Here is a 15716-nt window from a genome sequence, read left to right as displayed (position 1 = left end):
TTTGCTAACCATTCTTGTTAATATAAGATCCCTGATTATTTTTTCCTTCTTCTTTGATTTTATAAGTTTTTTCTATGCATAAATGAGTTTGTACGTAAAGTTTAAACCTATCTTTTACTGACTTACATTTTGTTAGGAGCAATTATTTTAATGCCATATGTTGTAATTGCATTAGTTGGATGTGCTGGCCATAGGAATGAGTTGACAGAGACCATGTCACATCAACATGTCTAACATATCTGATCAGCACATGGTGCCTTCTATTGAGACACTATCACTGTTTTTTGAGCAATAACAATAAAATCCAATTCTATATTGCTGCCCACCAATACCACCGTAGTCTCATGTAATTACTGCTGCAGACTGTGAAAAACCCCAACAGATTTTAATAGACATTGAATCAGGCCTGCATTTATTTTTGATCCCTCTTAAATATCATTCCTTGAATGATTCATTAATTTGCTCCCATGTTTCACTCATAAAACATGTAATGCTATTACCAGACTCCTTTGAAAGTTCAATGCTAGCAAAATTGTAAAGCCCGTGTATTCTAATCATTGCTATGCTTTGTTGGAAGTGTCTGTACTACCACATATGTGTCGCAGTGTTATATCTTGCATGTTTTTACTGTCAAACAAAAAAAAATTTTAAGCACACTTTAGAGATACTCACACATTTATGTGAGAGTTACGTAGTTTATGTGCAGGGACCATAACATGGAATATAACACTTTTCTCCAAACATGCAGCTTATTTATCTGTTAAAACTTCTTACTAGACAACACAAGAGCCAGTTAGCAAAATACAGATTTTTTTTTCTCCCTTTAATGGTTGTTAGGTTTCATCTATCACATTCAAGCTAAAATATAGAAATAATAAATTTCACCTTTTATGGCAGAATTTTGTTTTGTTAGAACAAAGATCTCATTCATTGACATTTGTTACGTTTCAAAAAAAAAAAGAGCGTTGACTTTGATAAGGAACAAATTATAACTAGTTTTAACCAGTTCTGGTCTTGGGATCTTACATATGTTTTTACTGTGGTGGTTTTTTCCCTGTCTAATGACATTAAACATAACCAGAGTGACCTTCCAGTGCTATTGATTTGATACATTTACAACATGTTTTACACCAAGAAAGTGTTGTTAAAGATACGTACTACTGACTTTGTACTGATACTATTTTTGTCCCACTGACTGAAAGACTGATAAAGGCTGGTTTCTTTTGTGCTATTTAGCAATTTTCCTGAGTGGGCTGGTGCCACAAACATTCATAAGAAATGGAGCAATTTTCTGGGTGCTTTTTGCTCACTGTTGAGCACTATTTTTGAAGGAAGGCGTATTCATTCTTTTAAACTATCAGTATTTTACCTTCTCCAGACCATGCAGCCCCATTATGCTTGAAAAAAAAAGAGCCGTGAATGAGAACATAGGATCTGGGTTCTTATAGCTGTAATAACAATGCTGTTGCTAGTATTTAACTCTGCTACTCAAACACCTTTAGTACTTTTTTATTAAATAACTTATTATCTGACAGACTTCCTGCTGGATATGAGTGGATATGAATACTTGGATGGTGTTTGCAAAGATAAGCAATTAATTTCATTGTATCACCGACACTTTGAAAGTGGCTTTGAGAGCTGCTTTCAGACCGTTACTTTTTTTTTTTTCTTATTCATGACACAAAATAAGGTGCAAAATAAGTATCCTCATGGGACAATTTGTTTTTTTCCCTTTACTATCTACACATTGTCTCTACAGTGCTAGGAAAATGTCATTTTAAGGGGATGTTTTTAGATACATAGAATTGATTTAAAGTGGTAGTGATACTTCTTGCTTATGTATAGTGGGCATACAAAAGTTTTTTTCTCTTCTTTTCCCCTTCCTCCTTCCAATTAAGCATTGTACTTCCTGAAAATGGCAGTAGTGTGGCTGTACAGTGTGCTCAATAATAAGAAAGGAACTGAAAAAGGATTAATCAAAAAAGATAAATCTAATTTTTGAAGAAAGCTGTTTTGTTTTGAATAGTCAATATCTAAATGTTAACCATGTTGTGAATTTAAGAAAACAGTATTTGGTCTCCTGCATAGGGTCTCAGCATTCAGCCTTGCTATTCAGAGAAATGGGATTGAATTAAATGTATTCACACAGTGCCATTAAGCACAAATACTTATATACTTACTTTAGAAAGAGCAAATGCAAAAATTTGTGATATTTAGCAAGGATTCCACACCACTTCCCTTCCCATCTGCCCCTGTGCTTTCTGTGGTCGGTTTATCATACTGTAATTTTAGTGAAATGTTAAGGAAAAGAGCCCAAATTATTTGACAGGGAAAGAAGCGAAGCAAGGGGGACAATACCTGCTTCTCTTCCTTGCCCTTCAGTAAGTGAAAAAAAACTTCAGCTCCCCAGTCACTGGAATAAGTTTTCTTTGTTCTTGTGTGGTTCAGTTTTGATTGCTGAACCAGTACACAGTATGTGCATTCCTGAGAAGCAATCAGGAAGCAATGAGTGCAATTGTTACTACTTTCCTCTTACTTACAATTGCTTACTAATTAGTTGTTTCTAATGCAATGATTGCCTGAATTTTTGTGCTTTGTTGAATTGTTTAATTCTATTAGGAAAGCCTCTAAGTTAAGAAATTTGATGGAAACTAGAAAACACCAGTAATAAAGCTTGTTTCCTCACACATACTCTGTAATTTTTCCCTAATAACCAAGCTGTTATTGCTAAAAGCTATTGCTTTTTAATGAATATTTTATTTGGTGACTTGCCTTAAAACAGCTCTCTGAGCCTTGTAGAAATGGGACTTTAACCGTTGTAACACATAAACAGAAACAGCTTTATGTTCTTTAGGCTTAGTAAATTTATTCCTCTGTGAATTTTCTACCCTCTTTCTTTATAAGATTAGTTTTTTTAAAGAATATAATGAAAAAAATACATGTATTTGTTTGTTTGGACCACCATAATTCCTTACACAAAACAACCATTAATTGCTTGAGTAGGCATGTAGGTGGTAGTTTGGTGCTTTGAATGGTAGAAAGCTATGCCTTAGAAGACTTCTTTAAAAAGATACTAAATTATATAAACTCAGGAGAAGCTTTCATTAAAATTATCAGAAGTTCCCTGGACATCCTTGGAGTTTAAATATGTTCCCAACTAGACTGCATATAGCTAAAGAAGGAAATGAAAACTGTTTTTCCCTCTTTAGCCCCTGACTTACCAGTTCTCAAACTAGACGTGCTACTTAAGTGGAGCTAGAGCCTATCGTCCTTTGGAAATTGTAGATCAATGCATTGGAAGCCAAACTCTTTTATAGTGTCCCAGCACCTCATATTCATCAGTTTTCTTAAAGAACTACTTCAACAGCACAATTCCAAAATAGTCTGTGTAGGATATAAGGATCTATAAATAAATATAAGGATCTATAAATAAATATGCAGGATGAAAATTAACAAGTCATTACTTACCTAGCACTGAGCTTTTATAGTGTCCCTTCTACTACAGGATTCATTTAATCAACTAGTAGATGCTGAATAGTTTGTGTCCTGGTGGCTGAGCTTCTTATGAAAATCTTTCCCCATCCAGATTTGTCACAGAAGGGGACTCCTCGTTGAGGACCCCTTTATTCCCTTTGTATGGAAGGTTCTTCTGGTGACCTACTCAGATTTTAAACTCCTCTCTTTCCCAGCAGTTCCTTAATCATTCTCTCAGCAGCAAAAGATTTGAGATCTTATTGTCACTTCATTGGTCTCTGCTCTCTCATGCTTTGGAAATGTAAATGGCTGAGTGTGAATCTTTCTACCCAGTCAGTAAATGAAGACTGTTAACCAATGTAAGCCACCATAAGGCAAAAAACTGTAACCACCTGTTAAGCTATATTCAAACCTGAGTGTGACGCTTTCTCATACATTGATTCTAATATTCTGTACATATTCACATAAATTGATGATTTATGTCATACACAGGTGGATTAAACTCTTCCCTGCCTTTGCCAGGGATGAGATACAGAGTAATCAATGTATTTGGGATGGTAAAGGAATTGTGGATGACACCATAGTAGTATCTGTAGAGGATATGAGAGATGTGCATGATTTGAAAGCTAGAGCTGATTCTGGAATGTATTTGGACTTCTTGTGACCCTGTCTGCTGGTTCTCAGCTGAGTCAATTCTTCTAGTATCTTTTTCTTATCTGAATATGTGGAAATGGAACAGTATCAAAAATCACCATTTAACTATTCCAACAAGCTTATGGCTTTGAGATGATTGTATTTGTTCTCTAGTGTCTCATCCCTTACTGAGACTTCTGTCAGCTAGTTGCCTTTTACCTGTTACCTTTTCCATTCAATAGGCTTAAAGAGACCATTTAACAACAAATAGTACGTAATTTGCATTTTAGCTCTTTAAATGTTAAACTAGATCCTCGATGCACATTAATAAGCTTTGAACATTCATGGCAACTAGGAGAGCGTCTGAGGACTGTCAGAAAGCAAATGTTGATCCCATCTTCAAAAATGGCAAGAAGGAGGATCCAGGGAACTACAGGCCTGTCAGCCTCACCTCAATCCCTGGGAAAATGATGGAGCAGCCAGTCCTCTAAATCATTACAAGACACACGAAGAACAATAAGTTGATCAGGAATACTCAGTGTGGGTTCACAAAGGAAAGTCATGCTTGAACAACCTGATAACCTTTTATGACAAAATGACTGGCTTGGCAGACCAGAGGAGAGCAGTGGATATTGTCTACCTTGATATCAGTAAGGCTTTTGGCACTGTCTGCCATAGGATCCTCATAGACATCTATCTATCCTCACTTATCTAGTGAGGATCTATCAAGCTGTAGCCCTATATGTAGTACTGAAGTATGGGCTAGATAAGCAGTCAGTAACATGGATTGAAAACTGGCTAAACTGCCAGATTCTGTATAATTTACCAGGTATCTGTGGAATATACTTAGCATTTCCTCTTGACAAGCCCTAAAAAGCTTCATACAATACTTGAATCCAGGGTGTTTTGTTTGTTTCCCTGCTTTTTGGAACTCGTCTTGGCTGTTCTCACTCCAAACTGATTTCCATCCAGGCAAAAATAATTTTCAAAGATCAGAACTCAATTAAAAGATTTATCTCTTTTTGCAAGGAAAAATCTTCCCTTTCCTTTCACAAAGTGAAGAAGCGAATACCCCCTCCTCCAGCCTTTCAGAAATGTTTTCATCTGAGGTATCAGATGTCCTTGTACAATAGCATTAGTTATAATTTGTTAAAAAAAAACGTTTCTACACTTTTCCAGCATTGACTATTTTTTTCCTCAGGAGTACTCATAAGGGAAATTTAAGTAATTACGTAAATTCTCATAAACTATATCCTCAACAAAATTATAAGGCTAGCTGTAAGGTTGGTTTTTTTTGTCTCAGCTAAGCTGACAAAAGACATCTAGCGTCAAACCACATGTTTTGCTCCTACTGTTCATCCTTTTTTGGTAACATTTACCCTGAAGATGTGAGAATATATGTTGAAAGTGAGAACCCTTCAGTTTAACAGACACATTCTGTATTCACATTGAATGTGGGAATTATGGAGGCAGGAACGCATGCATTTGTAGTCTTATTTGCATGCTAAAATTCAAATTGTTCTGACTATGGCTTGTATCATAACAATGTTGCAGACTCTGATACAAACATAGTTACAAATATGTTGGTATTTTTTGAATGCAGTTTTTTTACTGTATGTTTTGCAGCTGTGGTTTGCACAATAAAACAGCCTAAGAAGGACAAAATGGATGAGAAATAGCAAAAAAGAGCATAGCAAAAAGTATAATTCTGAAATAATTTTCTCCTGCATAGACGTATTGGCCAGTTGACTTTGTTTCACTTAACAAGTCAGAATATGCTAAAGACACAGAGTGTCTTTTTATCAAATTGGCACACCCTGGGAATAATCTTCAGGATTTTGCGTGTTTCAGGTTTTTTTCAAGAAGATCTGATTGAGAAATCTCTGACAGACTTCTTTGGTAGGAAAATACAGATTTTAATCATAGTGCTTTTTTTTTTTTTTGGCAATATACCGCTTTTAGTTAGCTTTACTGACAAAAGTTACCTCACTTCAAGAATGGAATAAGTCTATTTGTTGAAACTATAACATATCCTAGAAACCTCCTGGTCTTGCCCAAGTGCCACTGTAAAATGGCCAACAGTAGAGGACATAGCATATTCACACCATGCACCTAGTCCATGGCTTGTCAGGCCTCATAGGGGAACCTTGGTCTGTCACATTCAGGCTGTGTGCTGTTGTTTAGTCTCTGTTTTCTGAAGAAAACTCAACTTCATTGCACAGAGAAGTATCAGAAATACTGAAAATTTGGGGGGAAAAAAATGTTTTCCATTCTTAGATTTAGTGGAAAAGCAGTAAGTCATTTGCAGAAGGGCCTGATTCCCAACTCCATTTTCAAGTGTGCGTTTTAGATAACAAAGACTTAACCTTTGTGTGAGTCAGTCAAGAAGCCCACAGAGGATAATATAACTGGATTGAATACATTGGCATTTCTGACACACCACTCTGTGTTCCACTATTCACTGTGACTTGGCAGTCAATAAATAAACCCTGCACCTCAGTTTATAACACAAGGAGCCCTGGAGTCCACCTCAGTTTAGAACTGCCACAGAGAAGAGTGATTTTTTTTTAATATGTAATGAACAGTAGAGGAAAGAATAAGGCATTAGAAAATTGCATGAATACTAACTTGTTTCAGATGCCAACATTCCTCCAATCATTTTCTCAAACACACGACTGAATAGTGATCTTTTAAAATCTTGTCAGCATTCATCTCAGAGTTCAAAGCTCAACTTTTGGAACGAATTATATCAATTCCATCTATGCTAAAGTATGTGTTCTTGAATACTTTTAAAACATAATTGAAAGAAGTGTGATGACACAGGTTAGTGCTCAAAAATCAAAAGGGAGAAAACCTCCCTGACTGTGAAAGACGAGGAAAGAGGTCTGACATTTATGATTCCTTTATTCAGATTAAAAGATAATTCATTTGAAGCCTAATAAAATATGTCATTATCACTGTTAGATATGAGTCCTTCTGGAACACCTCAATGTATCTGAAAGTGGCTGTGAAATATAAAATCAGAAAATATATATGTGAATTTTGAGGGCTTCCATTCAGCTATCCCAAAATGCAAATATTCTGGGAGAAGTAGGACTATAACACTGTAAGGAACAATGGATTAAATGTAAAATTGTCAATAATTTCTAATCGTGTGCTACAAAGATGTCTCATTAAGTCTTTTAGCTAAAAACTTGTTGATATATGGAAACTGGCTTGTGATCACACTAGAGATTTGTGCTGTTATAGCTCACTTAATGGGAACAAGATTATACAAATATTTTCTGAAATAACATGGCATAAGTGCCTAGCCCCAGTTCGGAAGCCACAAATATTAACCATCTCTTCCTTGTCTTCCTAGCTCCTGTCCGCTACTTTCAGTGTGTCTTCCTAAATGGACCTAATGGATTTGGACTGCAATTTCCCATGAGTACCCCTTCAAACAAGGAAGAAAAGACTCATTCAAAGACTTCCAAGAGAAAGACAAGGAAACCAGGGCAGTAGAGAGACTGAGTCCTGTGACTGCTCACATTTTGCACTTTATCTTTTCTGCTGAGGTCCACAGTAGTTACAGTGGTACTTGTCATTGCAAGAATGTGATCCACTTGGACACATGTACCCGAAAAAAGTTTCTATGAGGCAGAGGCAAAACAACCGGTAATGAACTCTGTTTGACAAAGCTAGAAATGTAAAAGTGCCCTGTTTCTCGTGGAAAACCTGCAGTGCTAACAAAGCATTGATCTAATTGTGTGTGTGAGCATGTGTTTTCCTACTTCCTTTGCTCTCCTTGTTTTTCTTTACCTGCTCAGCATTGAAGTGAGTCTGTTTTCCATTTAATCTTATCTAGGGAGTGAAAGGTGAGATGTAGCTCTCGTATCAGTAAGATTGCAAGACTACCTGCAACCCTAAATCATTTCTTCTTAATGTTCAATCAACTTGCTGACAGGAAAAAGCCTCACTAAGTCATGAAAATGTGCTCTGTGACTGGTGCTATTTTTATGTCTCATTGACCAGTGTAGCCTGAAGCTCACACTTACTCGGAGCAGCTCAGTGTACTATCAGTAAGTTGACTCCGCAAGTCATGTTAGTGATGAATATTTCTATTTAACTTGAAGCAGTAAAAGCAAGGTCTATTTGCCCTGCCTGATGGTGAAATACAAACTCTTCAGTCTCTGAAGACCATAGTGAGCAGAGAAAGTGAAACAACACAGTAAATGTGAGGAAAACCAGTGTTTTACCAACACGAAGGTCCTAAGAAACAAGAGAAATAATTTTAGTACTTCTTCTTTTCTTCTGTGGGTAAATCAGATCGACTTGCAGTGAAGACTATGTAAATGGAGAATATACCAGACAACCATTTGCTGTTAGTGTAAATAAGATGGAAAGCTACGAAGTGAGATGCCACTCATGAAACTAAAGCAACCCAAAATTCCAATAGGTAAACATGCCAATTTGTTGCAATCTCAGATCAGTTTATAAAAACCATGAAACCAATTAAAAAAAAAACACCCAAAACCAAAAAAAAACCAAACCAAACAGCAGCATATGAAATAATCTGAAAAGCTAATTTTACTAGAGGAAATGAAAGGCTTCCTGAGCTCTTAGAAGGACTTCCCCACCGCACACTACTGTTGATAATCTGTAGATGAGAACTGGAAGTAGGTATGCCAATCCTCAACCTTCTTTTGTGCATTTCTGTAGAAATAGTGGGTTTGTTTCCTTAAGAAATAAATGAGATGGCATTTGATACATGTGAAGGCGGATGACTGAAAATTGGCATCTCAGTTGTCTGTATGTCTGGAATGTAAATAATAATGCATTTTTGCAAGCTGCTATTTGTTTGTATTTCCTTACCATATTTTTGTGTTTAATCTGTAGACATGTATAGCAGTGATCTTAATTATATAGTTACCTGGTGAAGCAGCATGAGGCTCTTTGTACAAACGGCTACTTGTAGAGTCTGATCTCACCAGTAACTATATATTGCTTTTTCATTTTTAGCATAGTTATAGATAATAGATAATATCACTCTCTTCCCCCAGCCCCTGTCCCTGCCAACCCATTCTTACATTAATCAAATAATTGACTCACACTAGTTTCAGACAGCTGAGTCTTTGATAGGTTAATACAATTAAGAAAGCTTTGCTGTTACACTGCTGGGTCAGGTTTGTACTCTCTGATTACTGGTAATGGCTTTATGAAAACTAGGTTCTTGGTCTTAGCGCGCTCTCATAAAGCACAGGCCCTGTGCTGCAAAAACTCTTGCAACAAGCCATCTAGATAGCGGTTTCTGGAAAGAGATAAGAACAGGTCCCGCCCTAGGAGTAGCTCTTTAGGAATAGCTTTTCCCACATAGGAACACGTCACAGATAAAAGTCTTCATTGTGAGTGCCTCCACTGTCACCTGCGAAATCTGCTCTGTAGTTAGAGCTGCCAACAGATAATATTTCATGGTAAAATGACAAATTTAATTTTCTTTCAGTGGGCCTTTTTATATTTCCAGTGAATTTTTCTCCTTCCCAATTTGTGATTTTGTATATATTACTATGGATATTATTGCCTTAGGTTTTTACTCTGAAAGCTGTCTTAAAATGAGATTATAACTTTCTGAAAATAAGTTAATCTAATTCAAGACTTTATCTAATTCAAATTATGAGGACAACATTTTTATATACTATAGGTCATTTTTTTCAGCTTTTTTTGGCAAAACAATTTTTTTTCATTATAGTTATCCTTTCTTCCCATTTGAGCTGAGAAATGACAAGAATATATTTCAGATCTCATTTCCATAGTGTTTCAATTAGAGATCCGAAAGCTTTGGAAATACAAACAATTAATATAACTTAATAACTGATATAAAATCAGTCCTTTATTGTTGTTTCCTAATCTCAGTCACTGCCTCAAAGAACAGGAGAAACAGGTCCACTCTCAAAGTGGCAAGCATTTTTCTTTTCAAATTCACTCAGAAACTTCTTAAAAAATTACTTTAATTGCATGGTTTTACTCAAATTAGCCTGAAATATTGCAAAATCATATGCTGATTGTTATCCACTTGGGAAAATAAAAAAAGATTAACCTTGTTTCAGTGGCTGTACTATGTTTTCCTGTTAATGCAATAGTGGAGGACAAGGGTTTACATACGTATGTTTTCTATCCCTGTTAAGTATACACAAATTTTCCAAGTATAAAGACACGGCATTTCTTACAATTATGCTGGAAAAATGAATCTTTCATCATTGCATTTATTCCTAATAAACTTTTGCAGTACTTAGCTAGTCTTTTTACACACTTTGTGGATTACACTCTGACATCCGAAAAGCTAAATGGTTGCTGCAGTCATTCAATGTACGACTTCATCTGTACCAAAATCCCAAAGTGGTTATTTAAAATACAATTGCACAACCAATGCAAACAAATGTGCAATCTCTAATAACTAGTCTGTAGTCCAGACAATTGGAAAAATGACCATCAAGAAACTGAGAGAGTAAAAATGGTGGGATTCCTGTCACAGCTGGGAGCTCTGGCTTGACTATATCAGCAATTGCTGAAACAGGTGAGCTGGTGCACAAGCCAGACTACAGCCTGAAGATAGCACAGCTGCAATTGCACAGCTCTGCACTGGGGTTCGAGAGTCCTTTGCCCCATGGAGTTTGGTGAGCAGGAGCAGGAGAACAGAGCAGGAGAGAGGAACCACCATGTACCAATCGTAACTGCTGGAGACTGGAGTGAAGGAGCGAAGTTGAGCCTGGGAAAATGGGAAAGAACGGTGTTGTCTTAATGTTTATATTTCCATTTCCCACTATCTAACTTAGTAATTACATTTCTATGAGTTAATTTTCCCCAAGTCTGCTTTGTCCACAACGGTAATTAGTGGTAATCCTGCCTGTCTTTATCTCGACTCATGAGCTTTCTTGTTCCTATTTTTCAGTTTTCTCCTCCCTAGGGGAGAAATGAGCGAGCGGCTGGGTGGGAGTTCAGCTGTTAGCCAAGGCTAACCCATCACAACTGGTTGTTATACAGATCCTATATACCTTCTGGCAATGGCAATAAATTCCTATTTGTCCTACATTTACAGTCTCCACTTAAAACACAATATAGAACATATATAACTCATACGTCAATGCAAAATTTATCCCTTTCATCCCCAACTCTAGAACTACACTGCTAGATTTTTTATACACAGCAATTTACTTGTTAGTGTAGTCTAGTTTAGATGCCAAATTCCCTGCAGAACTCTAGACTTTGCTTTAATCCAACACAATATAAGAAGTGCAATAAGCACAGTTGCAGAGGTATGTCTTTATCTGCCAGAACAGAGACACTCAGGAGAGCAGCTGAAAGACTCTTCCCTTTCGTATCCTACTTAATGCTTTACTTCCACTTCAGCATCCCACTGTATAATCCACTCAGTGTAGTGAGAAATGAGTAAAAGACTTACTCCCTTAGGGAGAACACTGGTTGTTTAAGCTACTTGGGACTTAAGACAGTCAGCTGCTGACAGCCCACAGTTAAATACCATCAGTAGCACTTTTTTCCCAGGATTCAAGATTTTGGAAGCCAAGAAAAAAAAAAAGAAGTAAAAGAATAACATGAATAGTATTGGCAGAAGGAGAAAGTGAAGGTGTGAGGGGCTAGTAGCTGATGAAATAAAAGGAAATATCAAATGCCTTATGAGGGTTCCTGCACAGGAACTATGCATAGAATGAATTTGCTAAAGATTCAGCTTTGAGAAGGTGTTATTTCTGCTACCTTTTATTTCTCCAGAAGGAAGAAACACAGAGGAAAATAAAAATGCGAAGTATGTATTATTTATACACCTGGAAAGGTCAATAGATATCTAGCTTTCATATCATCCATTTATCCTGAGTGAAGTTCTCCAGAAATTCGCAATTAGCCAAACAGTTAAGGAGTAATATTTTTCACTTGTGGGCAAAACCTTCTTGTACAGAGGGTACCTCTCAATGCAGGTGTCTTAACCTTTCAATTAAACAATGAAATAACATGACATTTTGTGGTTTTTCTTTTGGTTTATGTTTTTTTACGTATGCTCATTGCTTGTGATACATCCTCCACACAACAATCTGTTCTGCAGTACTCACATCTCAAGAACAGTGGTAGTAGTTATTGCTGTAAATACTTCTCTGGAGTTTTCTTCAACTTCCAGTTCTGTCTTTCATTATGGTAGAAATGAGTAAAATTTTTAGAACACAAGTTTATTTTGCCTAATTCAAAAGCCCGGCAATTTAATTTATTCAGTGATTCTTCCTTTTGGAAAGATATTGTAAAGAATGCACTTTCCAGATATCACTTTCGTTGTGTATGGGAGAAAATGAGGTTCTATTTTACTAATTCTCACTAAATAAAGTTTGTTTACAACTTGAGCCTGTTTCTTTGCATGAATTACTTTTTCTCAAAGGGAAAAATATGTTCTTGCGTGAACGACCAATGTGACCTTTATGTTCCCTTTGGTTTGGTTCTTGTTCTGTGTTAAGAAAAACCTAAGTGGTCTCATTTTCTATAGGTGAAAGGATACTCTGCCCACAGGCAAACTTCTTTCCAGATTTGTTTTTACTTGAAACCTTCTCTTAATTTTCTCACAGAATATCTAATGGTAACAAGCATGCCCATATCCTAAACCTTTGGGGTTTGTCTCAGTCACCAATAGGAAATCATATTAGGCAATATTTTCTGGTGTCTCAACCAGAAAATTACTGAACGTGATCAGTAGTGGAGGTAATAAGCAGCTTATTCCTCATAAGTGTGATATTTGCTTTTATAATTCCGAAGTTTTCTCATTTTTTTGTGCTAAATACATTTATTCACCCATCTACTGCATGCTAAGCTCCAGCTAGCAGAAAAAGCAAACATTATTTGAAACGAAATCCCCAAACTGAAAAATTGTCATTATGGTAAAGAGTAAACAGAAACACTTTAATCAGCTGGTTTTTTATTCTGCAGAGGGGCATTACAAAATGAAGGTCTCCTCGGTTTTGGACCTGTCAAAAAAATGGGAAGAATAAAGATGCTGACATTAATACTCCAACACACTTTCCAGCTGAATGACAAAGATATAAATGCATAGTTATTGTGCAACCCATTGTCTGTGCTTTTTTTCTTTCAGAAGATGAACAATGCAAAGGAGGAGTCTTGAGTACCACACTGTTAAATTAGAGCTTAGCTGTAGCATTTCAGTTAAGAAAAAGCACCATGAAGACAACTTCATGAGAGGCTTCCACATGCCTCTCTAAATATTGTATGTTCCTTCCAAAGCGATAAGGCCACCCTTTCTCAAAACAACAGTTTCTTTGTTCTCTCCTTGACCTTAATGTGAGTGGGTGTAAGTCTGGCTTGAGAAAATCTAAACAAATCACTCCTGTTTGGTGATTTTTTAGAGTGTGGAAGTCAATACAGTGTTCTGCTGTCATATGTTTTCATATATATATATATATATATAAAAAACAGAGTATACATGAGTATACTATGCTTGCATACCTACCATTGACATTTCAATTGGAATGACAACATGTTCTCTGATAGATTAAATTAGTAAACTAGAACAAGGAAGCTGGAGTGGTGGATCAAAACAATATTAACTGTTCTTTTCAAATGCACAAAAACTGTAAAGAGAAATTACAAAAGTGGAAGAAAAAAAATTAATTAAAATATCAGCTTTTCTAAGAAGATTTAAAGACTGCTTAAATCAGGCAAATCTTCTTCCTTTTTAGTTAATTGTCAAGAATGTTTTTCCCACGAATGCCTTGCCAACTTACTTATCATCTCCAGGCACAAGTAATAAAAGTTAATAGAATTCTATAGACTTCAAGTACATTTGGATCCAACCCCGAACCCGCTTTTTTTTTTTAACTGATTGATCGTTTAGCTAATCATTTTGGAAGCTTCTCCAAAAAGTAGAAGAGAAAATTGAAGTACCAAAGCCCTTTTTCACATATTCGTTTTCAAAACAAAAGCAGAAAAGGCACTTGGAAAATTAGTACTGATGACAGTAAGGTTATTAAATGCTAAATGTCACTGAAAATGAAACATCTGGGTGCTTCAGCTTCCAAGAAATAAAACCAACAGCATGCCTTTAATTTGCCTGAAACTTAATGATTTAAGGAAAAAAATAGCCTATCATTTTCAGTTTATAGTAGTGCTGTTGATGTGCTATAGTTTCAGTGGGTGACAATTAATGAGAATGATAAGTTCATGTAACCAGAGACAGAAAACCTGTAAAATTAATTCAGATACGGGAGATCATTTCACATTTTTCAGGGGGATATTTTACGGATTCATCTGTGTGGGCAGCTGTATCATGGACGGCAGTGATTTGGACACTGCCATAAAAAGTGTTTCTCCAATTTAGTTGACATCATAAATTCTGTGAAAAAATTTGCAGCAATAGAGCAGTTAACAAGGTTTGAATATGACCCTATTTAACGGCTTTCGCCCTTCTTGTTGAGTTTCCTGCTATGAAGGGCTTCTATCACATGCAGCCATTGCCAATCTTTTGCTTCCAAGAATGTACCATTTTCGGATTTTGTTTAGATATATGCACATTTTTTAAATCATTCTCTAACAAAAATAAAATCATTGGCTAATATAAAAAGACCTAGTTTCAGTATAGAGATGAGTATTTTAGACTTGTAGTGGAACTATCAGAATAAGAAAGTTTTGTATTTAATTTTTAAATTATACACTTCTGTTCTTTTATTTTTGTCACATAAATGTCTTAACCAAAACTTTTAAGTGAAAGAAAATTATTTAAATAAAATTGGAAAGCTCTTTGATACTTTTACTAAGATCACAGAGTAATAGTGTATAAGATCTTCTCCAGTATTTTCACACACTTTAAAGGCTGTTTTTAAAAAATAGCAATTGATAATTACATCCAGAATCACATGGCATAGATGCTGTCTTCTGAGATGTCAGAAGTGAATGCTTTTCACACTATGGATGATATTTACCTGTTGATGGCTTGAATACCAGTCACTTGAAGAGTACATTTAGTGGAGCTACACTACATCAGCAGTCTGAGGACACAACTTTCACAGTCATTGTGAAAATAGCGTGCAAAGACTGATGAAAAGAAATGTCTGTCTGTGTGTGTGCCGATGCAGCAAGGCACCTGTACTCCTATGGACATGTGCACAGAGTGAGCTAAGCATTGTCTTTCAGCATATGTTTGTAAATTCACGGGATTTAAAGTGAAAATAGGCCCTTATATCTCATCCTGTGGCCTTTTATATCAAGTTCAGTAACTCCAGCTGGAAAAAAAGCACAACTCTTTAAAGTCCATTTGGACAAGCTAACAAAAAGTTTGAAGATTAAGTGCTCTCTTTTTCCCATGCTCTCTGTTTCTATAAGAGGTCTCAGTCTCTACTGCTACCCTGTCTCAACTTTTCACAAACAGAGCTACTGGAATTTTAGTAGTGGTTTATGTTCATGTTCTCCTATTGACATTGATGAAACTATGACAATTTATTGTTTTATGTGACTCTCAAAATTGGATTTTTCCTACTATGAAGACCCGCAGGAGGCAGAGACTTGAACAAATCACTTCACTGCGGTGCATTGATGAAGCTATGCCAATTATTGTTGTATTTGACTCT

The 15716-nt window shown here is 36.1% G+C and overlaps 1 protein-coding gene across 12 annotated transcripts in view; it reads left to right on the top strand.

The window, feature by feature from the left end:
• The window catches only part of TRDN (triadin), a 232438-nt gene extending 219950 nt beyond the window's left edge, over positions 1–12488 (top strand). For all 12 annotated transcript variants that reach the window (XM_086744402.1, XM_086744409.1, XM_086744408.1 and 9 more), the window contains one exon: positions 7469–12488. In XM_086744402.1, coding sequence (XP_086600528.1) covers positions 7469–7611 — 143 coding nt within the window. In that variant the 3' untranslated portion in view covers positions 7612–12488. The remainder of the gene's footprint in view (positions 1–7468) is intronic.
• Positions 12489–15716: the final 3228 nt, after the last annotated feature.

This window comes from Chlamydotis macqueenii, chromosome 3, assembly GCF_036417535.1.
Source record: "Chlamydotis macqueenii isolate bChlMac1 chromosome 3, bChlMac1.mat, whole genome shotgun sequence".
Lineage (NCBI taxonomy): Eukaryota > Metazoa > Chordata > Aves > Otidiformes > Otididae > Chlamydotis > Chlamydotis macqueenii.
This window is presented reverse-complemented; position numbering and strand designations above follow the sequence as displayed.